General features: G+C 42.0%; 1 protein-coding gene across 9 annotated transcripts in view; it reads left to right on the plus strand.

Annotated features, from left to right (window-relative positions):
• WASHC5 (WASH complex subunit 5) overlaps positions 1–19,984 on the plus strand; it is a 169,393-nt gene that overhangs the window by 27,561 nt on the left and 121,848 nt on the right. For all 9 annotated transcript variants that reach the window (XM_033932989.1, XM_033932997.1, XM_033932998.1 and 6 more), the window contains one exon: positions 8,416–8,568. In XM_033932989.1, coding sequence (XP_033788880.1) covers positions 8,416–8,568 — 153 coding nt within the window. The remainder of the gene's footprint in view (positions 1–8,415; positions 8,569–19,984) is intronic.

Genomic DNA, 19,984 nt, shown 5'->3' on the forward strand with positions numbered 1-19,984 from the left:
CAGTCGCTGCAAAACCAAGCAGAGACAGATAATGTAGAGGAAATGTGGTCAACACTGAAAGTTACTATACAAGAAGCAATAAACCGATTTATAAAATCAGTAAGTAAACGATGAAGAAATAACAAACCGCAGTGGTTCTCTACGGAGATCTCCAACCTCATAAAAGAGAAGAAAAGAGCATTCATCTCCTTCAAACATTCAGGAAAGCAGGACTCCAGGGAAGGCTATCTGGCCAAGTCAAGAGCCGTCAAAATGGCAGTCAGGGAGGCCAAATTGCAGATGGAGGAGAATCTAGCAAAGACCATCAAAAAGGGCGATAAAGCATTCTTTAGGTATATTAGTGATAGGAACAGGAACACAGGAGGGATAGTACGCCTTATGAAACCAGACGGGAACTATGTAGAATCGGACTCCGAGAAGGCTGAACTATTAAATGAATACTTTTGCTCAGTCTTCACCCGTGAGGCGCCGGGATCCGGCCCTCAGCTACCAACAGGGGATAGCTCGATAGACCCGTTTTTCAACTTCGAGTTTACGTCCAGTAGTGTCTACATTGAACTATCCAAACTCAAGGTTGACAAAGCTATGGGGCCAGACAACATAAACCCCAGAGTACTCAGGGAGTTAAGAGACACCTTGGCGAAACCACTATCAACACTCTTCAATCTCTCCCTTAGCAAGGGAAGAGTCCCGCTAGACTGGAAAACGGCTAATGTCATTCCACTCCACAAAAAAGGATGCAGGACGGAAGCCACGAACTACAGACCAGTGAGTCTCACATCAATGGTGAGCAAACTAATGGAAACTCTAATCAAACACCAATTGGATACGGTCCTGAACGAGGGGAATCTGCGAGATCCCCGTCAACATGGGTTCACAAAGGGGAGGTCTTGTCAATCCAACCTGATCAGCTTCTTTGACTGGGTGACGAGGAAGCTGGATATTGGGGAGTCCCTGGATGTCGTGTACTTAGATTTCAGCAAAGCATTCGATAGCGTATCACACCGCAGGTTGTTGAGCAAGATGAACTCTATAGGTTTGGGTGATACCTTGACTACATGGGTGGGGGACTGGCTAGGAGGTAGACTTCAGAGGGTGGTGGTGAATGGCTCCCCCTCAGAAATGACAGAGGTGATCAGTGGAGTACCGCAAGGCTCGGACTTGGGCCCAATCTTATTCAACATCTTCATAAGGGACTTGGCTGAGGGGCTTCAGGGTAAATTAACGTTATTCGCCGATGACGCCAAATATAGTAGACAAGAACACAACAGGACCTGACATCAAATCCAAGACCGATAGTATGGCACATGACCTCCTCCTACTGGAGAATTGGTCCAGGACCTGGCAACTAAATTTCAACGCCAAAAAATGCAAGGTCATGAACCTTGGCAACAAAAATCCATGTAAGACTTACAGTCTTAATGGTGAGATCCTAGAGAGAACTGTAGTGGAACGTGACTTAGGGGTAATCATCAGTGAGGACATGAAGACTGCTACTCAAGTGGAGAAAGCTTCATCTAAGGCCAGACAAGTCATGGGTTGCATACGCAGGAGTTTCGTTAGCCGTAAGCCCGAAGTCATAATGCCATTATATAGGTCCATGGTGAGACCCCCATCTGGAATATTGTGTGCAGTTCTGGAGACCACATTACCGCAAAGATGTGCTGAGACTTGAGTCGGTCCAGCGAATGGCCACACGGATGGTAACAGGGCTCAGGGAGCTCCCGTATGAGGAACGGCTGAATAAATTGCAGCTCTACTCCCTAGAGGAACGCAGGGAGAGAGGGGACATGACCGAAACATTCAAATACCTCATGCGCTGTATCGAGGTAGGGGAGGATATCTTCTTCTTCAAGGAACCCACGTCAACACGAGGGCATCCGTGGAAAATCAGGGGAGGGACATTGCATGGCGACACCAGGAAGTACTTCTTCACCGAGAGGGTGGTAGATCGATGGAATAGTCTTCCGATACAGGTGATTGAGGCCAGCAGTGTGCCTGATTTTAAAGCTAAATGGGATCGAAAGGTGGGATCTCTTCACAAAGGGAGGTAAGGGGAGGGTCATTGGTGTGGGCAGACTTGATGGGCCTTGGCCCTTATCTGCCGTCACTTCTATGTTTCTATGTTTCTTCCTTCCTTTCGAAAGTAGTTGTATCGCATTTTCACATCAGCCAGGATATTTGTCTGCCTGTTTATCAACCCACAGGCTCAGAGAAGCAGGATGTGCAAAGAGTTTTACTTTGCTACTTAGAAAAGGCCAATGACTTTTTCATCTTTCCAATCATCTCTTTGTGCCAGGTATTGTCCAGGTATTGCAGACTGGCGTCCAAGGCCTCTATAGCCAAATGGATTGTCATGGCCATTTCGTTGGCATGCATTGCCTGTGGCCAGCAGCCGCTGCTCTCTCTCAAGGCACACTCAATCAGGAGTGTTGCATCTTCATGGGCAGAGTCTCGGGCAGTTCCTCCCGCAGAGATTTGTAGAGCAGCTGCTTGGTCTACTCTTTGTAACTTTACAAGGTTTTACAGAGTGGATGTGGCAGCTCAAGAGAATGCTGCATTTGGGTCCTTGGTCTGGAGAGCAGGCTCTTCTTTCCCACCCTAGACGTAAGCCATTGCTTTGGTACATCACCTAACGTATGGACTCCTGAGTAGATGTAACAGAATGAAAGATTAAGTTCTTACCTGGATAATCTCTTTCTGTTAATCTCAGGAGTCTGTATGGCCCACCCTCAGTAAATACTATTTCATCTGCTTTCTGCCTTGTATATTTCAAGACTCCAGATCTGGAGTTCTCCCGTCAGCTGAATAACTGAGCATAAAAGAATCCTGTATAAATAAGTGAATAGCTCTGCCTCTGGCTCCTTTGATGCTAGTGCTTATTGCACACAGTAGGTTGGTTCACTATTGCTGCTATTTTTAAAATTCTTGTTGATAATTGTTCTTTTTTATGTTGCAGAGCAGAACAGAATTGTATGATGTTTATAGGGAAGTTCCCCATACCCCTCCTTCTTTGTGTTCTATTCCAGTGGAGATCGATTGCTTTAGAATGAACTGAAGGGGCACTACACTCTACTGGCAATATGGGAGGTGCTGAAAACTGTGAGTGACACACTTCTGCAAAACCAGGTTTGTGGGAATGGATTAAGCACCTAATATAAAGGTTCCTGGTAAGATTAACAGAAAAAAAGATTATCCAGGTAAGAGCCTAATCTTTCAATGGGAGTCTTGTAGAGTTACCAAGCTGTCAGACTAACATTCTAGAAAAACAAGCATCTCGATGTATTGGAGGTTAATTAAAGCCTGAGAATAGCAGAAGATCCCCAAATAAATAGTAATCAAACTGCATACCTAATATGATAATCTGGTTTCTTTTGAAGAGTAGTTAATCCTTTCAGAAGCAGTTAAATTGCAGTGCAGAGTGTCAACTCAGTAGTCCACTGGTGGTGCTGTACACTAGGGTGGTCCAAAAAAATTAATTAATACATTTTGCTGCCCTCAAGGCTAATTTTATCCTTTATATAAAGAAGAAAACCACACAAAATTTTACTTAAAACAAAGTTTAGGGGTCACCTCACCTCGCTGTTTTTTAAAAATTACCGCTAAGCTTAACAGTATATTGTAATGCTTGTGAACTCGACAAATAATCAACAGTCTATGACATAAAAGCCACCTTTGATGCAGAAGGAAACTTCTTTAAGTGGCTGGCCACTAGCCAAAGAACAAATTGCTTTTGTTCTTCATCTTTTGTCAAGTGTCATTGTATTTTTCAATAAGGCTTTTCCCTCGTTCTGCTACATCATTAACAACAGTCAGTTTGGATGCCCAATTCCAAAGTTCCTTGATTGTCGGCCCACTCTGTGGGATGTTTCTTCAGGAATATTTTTGCTTTTGTTGATCCAAATAAAATCTAGAGATCAAAAAATAACTGTGTTCTCTGTGTTACAAGACTTTTAAAAGTTACAGGTTCAGTGTCATGGAATGTCTGGCAACAGTGGACGCTGTAAGTTTTGCACTATTTGTAGCTTGTTTCTGGTGCAATTTTGTCATCAAAAAAGGCAAGTACCGTATTTTCACGCAAATAACGCGCACCCGTATAAAACGCGCACACGGGTATAGCGCGCAGAAATCACGATGATATGTACAAAAACTTTGGTATACCGCGCTCACGGGTATACCGCGCATGCTGCCCGACGCTCCTTTCGCCCGCCCTGACTTTCCGACTCTCCGTTCACCCCCCCTGACTTCCGTGCACTGTCCCCCCTTGAAGGTCTGTCCCCATCCTGAAAGCCTGATGCCCCCCCCCGACGTCCGATACATCCCTCCCCCCGAAGGACCGCCGACTCCCCAACAATATCGGGCCAGGAGGGAGCCCAAATCCTCCTGGCCACGGCGACCCCCTAACCCCACCCCGCACTACATTACGGGCAGGAGGGATCCCAGGCCCTCCTGCCCTCGACGCAACCCCCCCCCCCCCCAACGACTGCCCCCCCACAAGAACCTCCGACCGCCCCCCCAGCCGACCCGCGACCCCCCCTGGCGACCCCCACGACCCCCCCACCCCCTTCCCCGTACCTTTGGTAGTTGGGCCAGAAGGGAGCCCAAACCCTCCTGGCCACGGCGACCCCCTAACCCCACCCCGCACTACATTACGGGCAGGAGGGATCCCAGGCCCTCCTGCCCTCGACGCAAACCCCCCTCCCCCCCAACGAACGCCCCCCCCAAGAACCTCCGACCGCTCCCCCAGCCGACCCGCGACCCCCCTGGCGACCCCCACGACCCCCCCACCCCCCTTCCCCGTACCTTTGGTAGTTGGCCGGACAGACGGGAGCCAAACCCGCCTGTCCGGCAGGCAGCCAACGAAGGAATGAGGCCGGATTGGCCCATCCATCCTAAAGCTCCGCCTACTGGTGGGGCCTAAGGCGCGTGGGCCAATCAGAATAGGCCCTGGAGCCTTAGGTCCCACCTGGGGGCGCGGCCTGAGGCACATGGTCGGGTTGGGCCCATGTGCCTCAGGCCGCGCCCCCAGGTGGGACCTAAGGCTCCAGGGCCTATTCTGATTGGCCCACGCGCCTTAGGCCCCACCAGTAGGCGGAGCTTTAGGATGGATGGGCCAATCCGGCCTCATTCCTTCGTTGGCTGCCTGCTGGACAGGCGGGTTTGGCTCCCGTCTGTCCGGCCAACTACCAAAGGTACGGGGAAGGGGGGTGGGGGGGGGCGTGGGGGTCGCCAGGGGGATCGCGGGTCGGCTGGGGGGCGGTGGGAGGTTCTTGGGGGGGGGCGGTCGTTGGGGGGGAGGGGGGTTTGCGTCGAGGGCAGGAGGGCCTGGGATCCCTCCTGCCCGTAATGTAGTGCGGGGTGGGGTTAGGGGGTCGCCGTGGCCAGGAGGGTTTGGGCTCCCTTCTGGCCCGATATTGTCGGGAAGTCGGCGGTCCTTCGGGGTGGGGGTGCGAGTGGTCCTGCCGGGGGGGGGGGGATGTATCGGACGTCGGGGAGTCGGCCGGGCAAGAGGGCTTGGGCTCCCTCTTGCTCCGATCGTGGATGCGGGTGCGGGTGGGAGCGCGTGCGAGCGGTCGTTCGGGGTGGGGGTGCGAGTGGTCCTGCCGGGGGGGGGGATGTATCGGACGTCGGGGAGTCGGCCGGGCAAGAGGGCTTGGGCTCCCTCTTGCTCCGATCGTGGATGCGGGTGCGGGTGGGAGCGCGTGCGAGCGGTCGTTCGGGGTGGGGGTGCGAGTGGTCCTGCCGGGGGGGGGGATGTATCGGACGTCGGGGAGTCGGCCGGGCAAGAGGGCTTGGGCTCCCAGCCCCAGGTACGTTAGATAGATTGTGAGCCCACCAGGACAGATAGGGAAAATGCTTGAGTACCTGATTGTAAAAACCGCTTAGATATCCTTGATAGGCGGTATATAAAATCCTAATAAACTTGAAACTTGAAACTTGCTCCGATCGTGGATGCGGGTGCGGGTGGGAGCGCGTGCGAGCGGTCGTTCGGGGTGGGGGTGCGAGTGGTCCTGCCGGGGGGGGGATGTATCGGACGTCGGGGAGTCGGCTGGGCAAGAGGGCTTGGGCTCCCTCTTGCTCCGATCGTGGGTGCGGGTGGGAGCGCGTGCGAGCGGTCGTTCGGGGTGGGGGTGCGAGCGGTCCTGCTGGGGGGGGGGTGAATCGGGCGTCGGGCGGGGTGGGAACTATGTTTTAAAACTTTTGTATACCGCGCTCACGCATATAACGCGCGAGGGGTATGCGCGGTAGGTAAAAACGCGTATAACGCGCGCGTTATATGCGTGAAAATACGGTACTGCTAGGTGCTCAGACAGAAACCATAGACGTCTGTAAATGGCTTTGAGCACCTTATTCGTGTAGTTTTTTTCAACTTAGTAACATAGTAAATGACAGCAGATAAAGACCCAAATGGTCTATCCAGTCTGTCCCAACCGTACATGCTCTATAAATTAATAATTTAATTTAAATAGTCCTTTTTCTTAGATATTTCTGGGCCAGAAATCCAGAGCTCTGCCCAGTAGTGTGCTTGGGTTCTATCTACTGGAGTCTCCATCAAAGCTCACTCCAGCCCATCTAAACCATCCCAGCCGTCGAAGCCCTCCTCAGCCCGTCCTCAACTGAATGACCATATATGGGACACAGACCATGCACATTTGCCCAGTACTGGCCTTAGTTCCTTCAATATTTACCCATTATGTTCTGATTAGAGATCCTCTATGTTCATCCCATGCTTGTTTCAACTCTGTCACCATTTTCCTCTCCACCACCTCCCTCAGGAGCGCATTCCAGACATTAACCACCCTTTCCGTAAAGAAGAATTTCCTAACATTACTCTTGAGTCTACCACCCCTCGACCTCAAATTATGTCCTCTGGTTTTACCATTTTCCTTTCTCTGGAAAAGATTTTGTTCTACGTTAATACCTTTCAAGTATTTGAACATCTGAATCATATCTCCCTTGTCCCTCCTGTCCTCTAGGTTATACGTATTCAGGGCTTCCAGTCTCTCCTCATATGTTTTTTGGGGCAAATCTCCTACCATTTTCGTCGCCTTTCTCCGGACCACTTCAAGTCTTCTTATGTCCTTTTCCAGATACGGTCTCCAAAATTGAACACGCTATTCCAATTTGGGCCTCACCAACGACCTGTACATGGGCATCAATACCTTCTTTCTTCTACTGTCTCTGTTTTGAATTCAATTTAAAACAGAGATATGGGACTGACAAACTCAGCCGCATAAGGGGAATTTCCTTGAAAAAGCATCGCGAAATATAGTTCTGTGAAGGAAACTAACATCCCCCCCGCTGGGTTGATACATGAGATGAGTATTAACTTAATTTAGACATAATTTATTGTACTATATGTAAGAGAAAAAGATGAATATTAAGATAAAACAAGACCAGTGACGATCTGGGTGCCAAAACCTGTGCATTAAACTGTGTTTCGCACAGCGGTGCCGCCAAGATTTTGGAGTTAATGCTATAGAGTATCTATTGTGACGTTATGGGTGTATCTGAGGATATACCCATGAATAAGATATTATTGATCACTACGTGCTGAGGAGTGTCAATCTCATACTGCCATCGCTGATTCACATGCCAACTTATATTTTTCCAGTAAAGATTTTCCTTTGTCATAGTGATGAAAATTGACCAGTAGAAGAACATCCAGTCCATATGGCAGTCTAGCAGTTTGACAGCTGACAGACTGACTTTCCAAGGAGCCAGTTTTTGAGTGCAGATCGCAAACTAGACGAAGGTATACAAACTAATTATGCACAAACAGTGCATGCTGGGGTGACCTAAATATTGTCTAATCAAGATGAAATTTGACACATGAGTAAAACATATCAAGTGGGCAAAAATAAGCCTTGTGGAGACAAGATTCGACAAGGTTGATTTTTTTTTTTGCACACCACTTTGAACCACTCTACTGTACGCTGCCTGGGGGATTGGGGTACCTGGGTTTGATTCCTAGATATGGTTCCTGACCCTTAGGCCAGCAGGCACTAGATGGGAAGGTTGCAGATTCCCAGGGAAGGAAGGAATGTGGACTGTTGCATCTGAGTGATGTCTAGTGATCCAACTTGGAGTTCACGTGTCATGTGTAGCAAGATACGAATTAACTCCCTGAAAGGGATTCACCTCATAATAACCAGGCTATAAAGGGAAGGGGGTACAACAGTGAGCATGAGAAAATAACAAAAGTTAGAGAAGAGGTGTTTTGTGGTATGTTGATTAGGATTTTTTCTTTAAATATAGATTAACAAGGGTCAGCATATTTTTGGACCTTAACCATCCTCAGCAGCTTGAAGTGCATAAAATGTAGATTTTTAATAGAACAAATCACTTCAGCTTAGTTTGCAGGCACTAGTTATTGGTAAAGCTCTGAATGAGTGTGGTCTCCTGATATTGTAGGTTTCAGCATACCCCCTCCCAGAGCACCGCAGCACAGCTCTGGCCACACAGGCTGCCATGCTGTACATCCTGCTCTATTTCGAGCCCTCCATCCTGCACACTCAGCAAGCGAAGATGAGAGAGATAGTGGATAAGTACTTTCCAGATAACTGGGTAAGTCCCCCTTACTATTATTCAACTCTACATTCTAAAGTGCAGTTGGGCTCAGTCAGAGAAGCATTTTTCATGAAATAAAAGGTCAAATAGCCCAATTTTATTTTTTTTGCCAAATCCTGTGGCTGCCCCCTGTTAAAGGCTAGGTTGTTTTTATATCTAAAAGCAGGAGATACTTTGCCTTAATGTGCTATGAAGCACATTTTGATATTGATACCCCTGTATCATTTGGCAGATTTTCTACAGCTTGGCAAAATGACATACTGTGCAACTTTGTATTGAACTATGAGAGTGCCTTAGATGGGGTCTGATTAGTGGCTCAGTATGCCTGGCTTGTTGCTCTGCTGGGCATGAGACTTAGATTTCCTGCACCAGCTGGGAGAGAAAGGGGCAGAGCTTGTAGATCTCAACCTCAGAGGAGAGGGTGGACTGACACACATATCACTCTCCCATTGTCACCTTAATACGGTTTCTGTAAATACTGCACAAAAGGGAGAAGAAAGGTCACTGAATTTAAACATGAGAACAACTCTTCATTTTTTTTTTTTTTTTTTTTATGTTTTAAATCTTTATTCATTTTTTTGTGTTACAACAAGTGTTACAAATAAACTCAATAGAAACTTAAATACACACTTGACTAACTCATATATTAATATCAAGTTTAACATTAATATAATAATCCCCTGTCCCACCCTCCTTCCCAACCAATAATACATAATCAATTTTATTGTACATTCTTTAAATATTAATTTAGTATGTACTAATCAAAATTGAAAAGCCCACCCCATTTCCCTCTTTACAATTATCTTATCATGGGAAAAGTTCATTAGAGAAATCATGTTAACGGTCTTCAGATATTTCCAAGTTTTATTTATAGGAAAAATTATCCTTCTTTACAAAAATCGGTTAATGGTCCCCATATTTTTTTAAATTTATTCATGTATCCTTTGTGTGTTGCAATAGCGAGTTCCATTTTATATATGTGGCATACCGAATTCCACCAGAACATATAATTCAATCTATCATGTTGTTTCCAATTGAATGTGATTTGTTGTATTGCAATTCCAGTTAAAATAAATAAAAGTTTGTTATTACTGGATGAAATTTGGCTTTTTGCTCTCATGGTTGTTCCAAATAATATAGTATCATATGTCAAGGCTACCGGATTTTCTAACATTCTGTTAATTTGGGGCCAAATTGATTTCCAGAATGATAGGATAAATGGACAAAAGAATAAAAGATGATCTAATGTCCCAATTTCAATATGACAGTGCCAGCATCTATTAGATCTTGAACTATCTATTTTTTGTAAACGAGTAGGGGTCCAAAAAGCTCTATGAAGAAGAAAAAACCAAGTTTGTCTCATAGATGCTGACACCGTACATTTTAGCCTCCAAGACCAAAGTCGTGGCCATTGAGATGCACTAATTTGGTGTTTTATCTCAATGCTCCAAATGTCTCTAAGACCATTTTTTGGTTTTTTATTTATATATCCGGATATTAATTTATACCACTGTGCGGCTTTGTGACCTATTGAGTCCATCTGGAAACATAAGAATTCCAAACTGTGATATTTAGCGAGATCTTTCCATTCAGGGAACCCTTTCTGAATAGATTGCTTCAATTGCAACCATTTAAAATATTGTGTTTTATTGAGACCAAATTTTTGTTGCAATTGTGAAAACTCCAGCAATTTATCATTTTTAATTACATCATCCAAAGTGCGAATGCCTGCTATCATCCAATGTTTCCAGATGACTTTAAAACCGCCAATTTTGATCTTGGGGTTTAGCCATATAGTTTGGTTGGTTGATTTACTAATTGGAATTTGAGTAAGATTACTTATGTATTTTAGAGTTTTCCAGGTATCCATAAATATTTTATGATCTTTGTATAACCTTGGCATTTTGATACTAATTACATGATTAAGACGTAATGGAAACATAAGCCTCCATTCTAGCCAAAACCAGTCTGGAATATTATCTGTGGGTTCTGGGAGGATCCAATACATACCATGACGTAAGATATAGGCTTGATGATACCTATAAAAGTTGGGAAAATTTACCCCTCCCTCCTTAATTGGTCTTTGTAATGACGCTAGAGCAATTCTTGGTTTTTTATTAAGCCATATAAATTTTGTCAAAGTCCTATTTATTTTTGTATAAAACGAATCTTGAAAAAAAAACTGGTATCATCCCCATTTGGTAACATACTACCGGTAAAATCATCATTTTTACAGTTTGTACTCTTCCCCACCAAGATAAATGCAAAGGATTCCATTGCTCACACATTTCTATTATTTTTTGTAATAAGCATTTTTCATTAATTTTCATTGTTTCATCTACTGTTTTTGTTATCAAAATTCCAAGGTATTTAATATATTCTTCCTTCCAAACAAAAGGGAATGTATCAAATAAACCTTTTGTACAATGTATATTTAGTGGAAGAATCTCTGATTTATTCCAATTAATTTTATATCCTGAAAAATTTCCAAATTTCTCAATCAGTTCAAGTAGATGTGGAATGGTGGATTCTGGATTCTTCAGATATAGTAATAAATCATCTGCATAAGCAGATATCTTATATTCTTTATCTGAATGAGGTATACCCTGTATCTCCTTAGCTTGTTGGATGGCTAATATTAAGGGTTCTAAAACTATATCAAACAGCAAAGGGGATAAGGGACATCCTTGTCTAACTCCTCTCTGTAAATTAAATTTTTCTGAAAACGTATTATTAATATATAATCTAGCAGAAGGGGAGCTATACATTGTTTGTATCATTTGTATAAATCCAGGACCTATACCAAACCATTCCATTGCTTGATACATAAAAGGCCATTCTACTCTATCAAAGGCCTTTTCTGCGTCTAATGAAATTGCAAAAGTAGGTTCATTCATTTTCTTTGTTAAATATAACATATGGAATGTTAATCTGGTATTGTGAGATGAATGTCTTTGAGCAACGAATCCTGTTTGATGCATACCTATTATATGGGGGAGAGCTTTAGCTAATCTTAGTGCAAGTATTTTTGCTAATAATTTTCCATCTACATTTATTAAAGATATTGGTCTATAGTTTGAGACCAAAGTGGGATCTTTATTGGACTTTGGCAAAACAATAGTCAAAGATTCTGCTATAGTGCCTTTAATACAACCTTTATTGAGCTGATATTGATAGAGATTTAATAAATAGGGTAATAAAAAATTTTGAAATGTTTTATAAAATTCCACTGTATATCCATCACCACCTGGAGCGGATCCAACTCTAAGGGACTTCAAAGCTATTCCTAATTCTTTTAGTGATATTGGTTCTTCCAGACTTCGTTTTATATGTTCAGGAATTTTTGGACCCTCTAACATTTTTAAAAATTCAAAACCATCTTTTTCTTTATTTAGATAATTTTCGGAAGAATAAAGAGATTTATAAAATTTCAAGAATTGTTTTAAAATAGGTTCAATTTGTGTATATGTATTTCCATTTTCATCTTTTATTGCTATTAATTTCGTTTTTCTTTTTTTCGCTTTAAGATAATTTGCCAATATTCTTCCTGATTTGTTAGAATTACCATAGTACAATGTTTGTTGAGAAAATAAATCTTTCCTAATCATCTTAGATGAGATCTCATTATATTTACCTTTTAATTTTAATAATTCTTGTTGAATAGAATATTCCCATTTTTCTATAAGTTTTGATTCTAAATTTTTTATCTCTTTTTCTAAGATTAAAAATTGTTTTTTAATTTGTTTTTTTAGAAAAGCCGAATAAGAAATTATTTGTCCTCTAATTGATGCCTTAAAAGCATCCCATAAAGTTTCTCTGTTAATATCATCTTTATCATTTATTTGAAAAAATTCTTTCATTTTTGTTAGAAGATTTTCACAAAAGTTTTGGTCAACCAACAGTGTATTATCCATTTTCCAAATTGGTCTGTTATTATTTTGATCTGTAGTTTTAATTTTAATCCACACTCCACCATGGTCAGATAGAATAATTGGATCAATGGCAGCTTGTGTCACTTGATGTGCAAGATGATTTGAAGTAAAGATATAATCTATTCTTGAAAAGGAATTGTGAACATGAGAACAGAAAGAAAATTCCCGACCATCAAAATGAAGTATTCTCCATATATCTATTAAATCACAAGATTGAATCAAATTATCTAGTCCCATAGATTTCATAACTCTACTTGGGTTTTTATCTAATAAAGGATCCATTACAGCATTGAAGTCCCCTGCTACTATAAGATTTGAAGTAGCCAGTGGTATGATCAGTTGTTGAAGAGTTTTAAAGAATTCATTTTGGTTCGAATTAGGGGCGTATATATTGATTAACGTCATGGTAGTATTTCCCATATTCATTTCCACCATTATCCATCTTCCATGAATATCTGAAGCTTTTAGTTTAAATGAAGCAGAGCATTTTTTATTAATTAAAATAGCAACACCTGCTTTTTTCCCTATAGCTGGTGAGAAAAAACATTTTTTGACCCAACCTCCTTCTAGCTTTTTAGATTCTATATGTGAGAGGTGGGTCTCTTGTATAAGGCATATATCTGCATCTTGCCTTTTTAAAAATGATAGTGCTTTTTTCCTTTTTATCATATGATTTAGACCGTTAACATTTAAAGACATAATTTTAATATCCATTTATTTTTAAATTTTCAGATATTAAATTATGTATATTTTCCCAATGTTTTAAGTATTTCATTTCTCTTTTTTCCTTTACACCCATGATTACCTTATATATTTCCTTTTTATTCCCTCCCATCCCTCTTATCCCTCCCTTCCCCCCCTCATTAATTACGAAAACTTGGATACGCAGGTTGAGGTTAGATTTAGATAACTCCCACAAGCTATTAATAATTATCTAAAGTACTACCATTTTTTCTCTATTTCTGTATATTTTCTCTTATTTTATTATTAATTATAAAAATAAGTAAAAAGTTTTTCATTCTTATATATTGAAAGATTATTTTCTATATTTGTATGTCTTTAAATCCATAAGAATGATTATATTACATTACTTATATCTAAGAACATTTCAATTACAATTCATTTCTTTTCAGGTGGTATATTATTTTTACTTTAAAAAGCTTTCATACCTGGGTATAATAAGTTTATCATGTTAAGAGCATTCTAATTTAGCCTCTTTCCTCAGAACTGTAACAAGAGTCTTCAGCACAGGAATCCCCTCATCTCTTATGCTCACTATTTTCCTATGATTCACGAGAGAGTTGTCAATTAAGAGAAGCTAACAATCCCATCAGTGTTCTTGTAAGCTCTGTCTCAATAGCATACTCTCCAGACATCTTATGATTTTAAAGTATCTGAGGCCTGTGCAGACGAGAGTGAAGTCCTGTGCCAAAAACTCTCCCTTTATCTCCCATAGAGGATTGCCAGGTTGAACAAATTGTGGGTACTAAAATTCAACTTAATAAATAAAAGAACAATTGTCTATAAAGATGAAACATGAAATTTGAGATATATATTTTTTAAAAAAACTTTTCAGGCAATTTTTGCGTTTCAGATATATTCTTTTCATATATATCGTATTTGAAACGCATTTTAATGTATTTGAAACGCAAAATTAAACCTGAATTACCGCCTTCAACAGGAATTATAACAAACCAATCACTTCGTCTTTCATTTTTTTTTTTTTTTTTTTTTTTTTTTTTTTATAATCTTCTCTGTGATTGAAGGATGATTCTCCTTCTCATCATTACTCCACCTTCAAAATTTCTCAACCAATCAGTACATCTTTAAGTTTGTTGAAAAAACTTTCTTCGTCATCATTTGAGTTCGGAGATGTGTTTCAATTCATTTTCGTTCTTGCCAGTAAGTTTATTCTATTTATTCTGAGTAGAATTCTAGAATTTTTGTATTTTTTTTTTTCAGTTTTCTTGTTTTCCATGGAGAATGTTGCAAGTTGTTTAAGTCTTTAATTCGATCCTTGTGTGTTCTTTTTCCATTGCTTTCCGTTCCGATCTATCTTTAACCAATGTTCTTTTATTGAAGTTCATTATCATATAAGTCAAAGTTTTCACAAATTGGTCAATAGTCTTTAGTATGAACCCATTAAATGTTCTTTAGATTGTCATAGGTTGCTCCAGTTGATTCATAAATTCTTGTAGTTTTTTTGGATCCGTAAAGTTTTGCGTTTTGTTAGCAATGGTTACCTTCATAATCGCCGGGTAAAGGAGCCCAAATCTAGCTCCTAGAGATCTTAGTTGTGGTCTCATGTCTAAGAATTGTTTTCTTCTTGTTGCTGTTTCTTTTGCAAAGTCCGGGACAATGTATATTTTTGAATCTTGGCATTTAAGATTTTTGATTTCCTTAGCTATTTGGCATATTTCAATTGCTTGTTGATGTCTTAAAAGTTTGAAAATTAAAGTTCTTGGACCTGTTTGAGTGTTATTTCTTTGTGTTGGAATCCTATGAGCTCTTTCAATTTCCAGTTCCGTTTTAAATTTCAATGGTAGTATTTTAGGTAGAAATTTTTCAAGAAATGCAATCGGATCATTCTTTTCCACTCCTTCAGGTAATCCGATTATTCTTAAATTATTCCGTCTTTCACGATTCCGGCTGTCTTCAAGATTTTTTTTTATCTCTGTTATTTCTTTCCATATGATTTTGCTGTAATTCATATCTGTATTTAATTGTTCTGTAATATCTTCTAATGTTGAAATTCTATTTTCTGTGATGTCCACTCTTTTAGTTAGGATTGCAGCATCTTCCATTGCTTTTTGTAGTTTTTTGTTACTATCTAAGACAATTTCTTTTATTTGTCTTAGTTCTTCCATAACATCCAGATTTTTTTCTGTTGGTAATGGGATTTTAGAGGGTGTACCTGGCTCTGGTTTCGACCTCTTATTGCTTCCCGATGTTCCAGCTCCCAAGTCAGCTTTATTTTGTTTAGTTGAAGTCATATTTCAATATATATTTTAGTTTCTTTAAGAATATTTGGTAGTAATTCTTTTTAATATATTTGCATATAAGGAGCTGTTCGTTTATCCAACCATCCGTCCAAGCCACCCTCCTTTTTTTTACAGTATTCTTAAAGCAACTGTAAGTTATTTGTCTTAGGTTCTATTGCTGTGAAAAAAAAACTGTCGGTAGTCTTTCTTTCTTTTTCTTCTCTTTCAAGCCCAATCTCAGTCTCTATGAAGGCAATAACATTCAAATTAGTAGCCTTTCTTTTCCTTAGATCTTTTTTAGATATGGCTGTTTATTCTTTTATAGATTTAATTTATCAAACTCGTTGTTGACATCTAGCTTCAGCGCTGAAAAAAAAAAAAAAAATTGTAGCCTTCTTTTCTGGCTCTCCTCTTATAAGCCCAATCGCAGCCTTTACCGAGGAGAGCAATATTCCATCCAGTATATTTACTTTAGTCTTTCAATGTGTATGTATATGTATTTTCAGCGTCTCTCAATTGCCTTAATGTCACTTTTCTTCAGGTTAAAGAAATCATTAATCCTTTTATTTGTCCTTTTCTCACAGCCCAAACGCTGAAAAAACCTACAATCTCCTATATCTAATCTTTTCAATTACAGCAGCAGAGATTGATATTTATATTGATATTTATATTTATCCTACACAATTTTTTTTTTCCCCCGAAGTTAGCAGCAAGGAAATAGTTAAAAAAAAAAACCGTTGCCAAGTAGATTTTACTGCAGACCTCGCTTCATCTTCAGCAAAGGACAGTTACTTCAAAACAGCTTATTTCCTTAGTATGACAGGCATCAGGCATTTCAAAAAAAAAAACAAAAAAACTTTTATCCCTGTCGCTAGGCAGCTCACCGGCAGTCCCAGACTTTGTCAATCTTTTTTTTCGATCCAAGATGGTCGCGGTCGTGGTGCACTGAGCAACCGCCTACAAAACCCCACCTTCGGGAAACTTTTCCTCTGGCGCTTTACGCTGCAGAAATTTGACCTTGCCAAAGAGGAGGGGAAAGGGAGCCTCTTCGGTCCTACGACGTCCCGGATTAGCCTCCTCTGGCAATACTGAAGAGCCGTTGAGACGGATTCAGCCCTCCACACCTCGCCTCCCAGGAAACAAAAACGGCACCTTTATCTCCCGATTCTCTCCTTTAAAACATCTCTCCGACTCAATTAAGGAAGTAGACTTTAATTTATTATACCATCAAGAACGTAAAAAAATCTTTTTTTGTAGTTTTATCTGAAAATTAAGCTTGTTTATACGGAGCTTTTTCTTCACCCAACCGTCATCATTCGCGTCCAACTCTTCATTTTTTTAACATTGATATTTTCTTCTGGTTTTATTCTTTGTGCTTCTATGTTAATATGCAACTGTTGTCATTTTTCAGATTTTATAGGGTGTTTTTTTTGTTGTTGTTTTTGATTTTTTTTTTATTTTTATCATGAATGTACCTTTGTTAATTACTTACGGTCTCTTTTACAAAGCCACGCAGCAACAGCCCCGAAGCCCTTTAAATCTCTATGGGCTTTGGGGTCGTTAGCGCAGTGCAGTCGCTAGCGCGGCTTTGTAAAAGAGGCTGTTAGTTCTTCTTTGATTAGATGTGCTAAATAAAGAAAAAACAATTACCTGTTGGCTTACCGGTACCCTCCCAAAACCTCCCGACCCACTTCCTCTCTTCGGCAACAAGGTCAATCCAGTTGACAGTTTCCTAGGGATAATCTTAGACTTTCAGCTATCCTTTCTTCCCTAAATTTCAGCTCTAAGGTGAGTGTTCTTGTCTTTCACCAGCTCCGCTCGATTTGTCACCTATTTAACCATGACAACTTTCAGGCTCTAATCCTATCATTCTTTGTTTCAAAACTGGATTACTGTAACATCATTTACACAGGGCTCCAAGACCACTCTATAAAAAGACTTCAAACTTTCCAAAATGGGGCTATTAGATTTCTTTGTAAAGCTGGTAGATACAAGTTACCAGTTTTCTAAAATCTTACCATTGGCTCCTAGTTAAACAGAGGATCAAATTCTCCTGTTGACTTACAAAGTTTATTGATTCAGGTCCCCAGATTATCTTGCTTATCTCATCACCCCTTACAGTCCAGTCCGTCTCCTGTGCTCCATGAATGATTCTCAGCTATTTCTACCTGGACATCATGAGTTCACTCGTCACCAAGCATTGTTTTTTACAGGCCCATCTACTTGAAATACTCTTCCCCACTCTATCTGTAAAATCTCCTCCCTCAAGGAATTTTAAGCTAGTCCTCAAGACATAGCTAATCACACAAACCTTCTCACCTACTTACGAGCATACCATAGGGATGTGGATTAGAGAATGACATGGGGAAAAAATCTGTCCCCGTCACCGCCCTGTCCCCGGCTCACCGTCCCCTTCACCGCCCCATCACCGGCCATTCCCTTCACCGCCCCATCACCATCACCGCCATCCCCTTCACTGCCCTGTCACCGTCACTGCCATCCCATTCACCGCCCCCGCAGCATCCATATAAGCCTCAGTACTGCGAAACACCATGAAGACAGAAGAGAGTCCTGCCACTACTACTACTGCACTGAGAATCTGTTTCAGTGCCTCTGCACTGTAGTAAAAACAGAACATAAAATAAATCAATTGACTTGTCCTCCTTGCAATTAGAGAATGACACGGTGGCGGTTTACCCGCGGCCACCGCATTTTAGCTGCGGGTCACCCGCCGAAAACGGGGAAGAAAACTAGCAGTCGCTGCGGCGATGGGGACAAGGCCATTCACCGCCCGCGGGGCGGTGAATGGGTCTTGTCCCCGCAGTGAGGCATGAAGGATCGCGCGGTCCCCGCAGCTCACACCCGCCTGCCCAATCGATTCTAGTGTTTAGCCAGCTCTCTCCCTTCTACTCACCTTAGTTTGTAGATTTTCTTTTTCGGCGACCCGCACGCTATCAGAGAGCCACGCACCCGCCGCTGCTCAGTTTCGATCTTCTGCTCTGATGCAACCGGAAACAGGAAGTTGCAGCAGAGCAGAAGATTGAACACTGAGCAGCCGCGCGTGTGCGGCTCTTTGGGAAAGCGTGCAGGTCGCTGAAAAAGAAAGCCTGCAAACTAAGGTGAGGAGAAGGGAGAGAGCTGGCTAAACACTAGAATCGATTGGGCAGGCGGGTGGGGGCTGCGAGGACCGTGCGATCACCCGTGTTCCCGGCTCAAACTGTAAGGAGGGAGTGAAAGGGAAAAGGATTCTGGGCCAAGGGGATGAAAACGGAAAGAAAAACCCACAGCAGGAAAGAAAGGGAAGGACAGGCAGGTGAGCCAGATGCTAGAAGCAGGGGGAGGGGGGGAAGAAAGAGGGAAAAATGCTAGATGGGGTTGAAAAGAAGAGACACACTGGTATGGAAGAGGAAGATAGGGGAAATCTGGACACAGGAAGGTAACAGAAAGAGGGAAAATTATGTGCATGGAGCATAGGGACAGAGACATAAAGGGGACATGCCATGGGGATGGTATATGGACACAGGGGGGGCAATGGCAGATACATAGGGGAGATATTAGAAATGGGGAAAATAGGAGCATAGAAGCGAGATGGTTTGTGGGGATGGGACAGGGATCGAGCTCGCAGGCTCCAGTGGCTTGCACAAATTACATTGTAACGTGCCATGAAAGTAAGAGGGAGGAAGGTAGATAGATAGGCCACGCGAGAGGAGCTGAAGGGTAGTAGAAAGGAATAGATGGTAAAGGAGGGAGGGAAGGGTGGTGGTGGAAAGGAATAGGACAGACATTGAAGGAGGGTGGAGAGGAACAGACCCTGAAGGGAAATGTGGAAGACAGAATGGGAAGAAGACAGATGCCAGACTATGAGGGAGCGGAGGGAAGAAGATGGGTGCTAGACCAATTTGGGGGGGGGTGAAGGGAGAGGCACAGTAACAGCAAATGGAAGACGCAGAGAGAAGACACACAGTGGATAGAAGGAATTCAATGAGAAGATGTGGAAAGCAGAAACCAGACAACAAAGGTAGAAAAAAAAATTATATTTATTTATTTATTTTTTGCTTTAGGATAAAATAGTATATTAGTTGTGTTGATAAAAATTTATAAACAAAGCCCTGCCAGCTGAACATCTCTTTCTCTAGTTCAGCAGCAGGAACTTTGATTTATAAGAAAGGAATAAGCTAAATATTACAGTACTAAGGCTTATATGGATGCAGCGGGGACGGTGACGGGGCGGTGAATGGGATGGCAGTGGTGGTGACGGGGCGGTGAAAGGGATGACGGTGACGGGGCGGTGAAGGAAACGGCGGTGACGGGGCGGTGCAGAGGATGGTGGGCCGGTGACGGGGCGGTGACGGGGACAGATTTTTTCCCCGTGTCATTCTCTACTTGCAATGACGTGTCCCCCATGTTCACCTATAGCTCAAATCAGGTCAATTGTGCACACTAAAAATGCCAACCTGAGCACATAATCATGCAGATGTTACAGTACAATGAGCAACAGGA

The sequence above is a fragment of the Geotrypetes seraphini genome, chromosome 2, assembly GCF_902459505.1.
Source record: "Geotrypetes seraphini chromosome 2, aGeoSer1.1, whole genome shotgun sequence".
In the NCBI taxonomy this organism is placed as follows: Eukaryota; Metazoa; Chordata; class Amphibia; order Gymnophiona; family Dermophiidae; genus Geotrypetes; species Geotrypetes seraphini.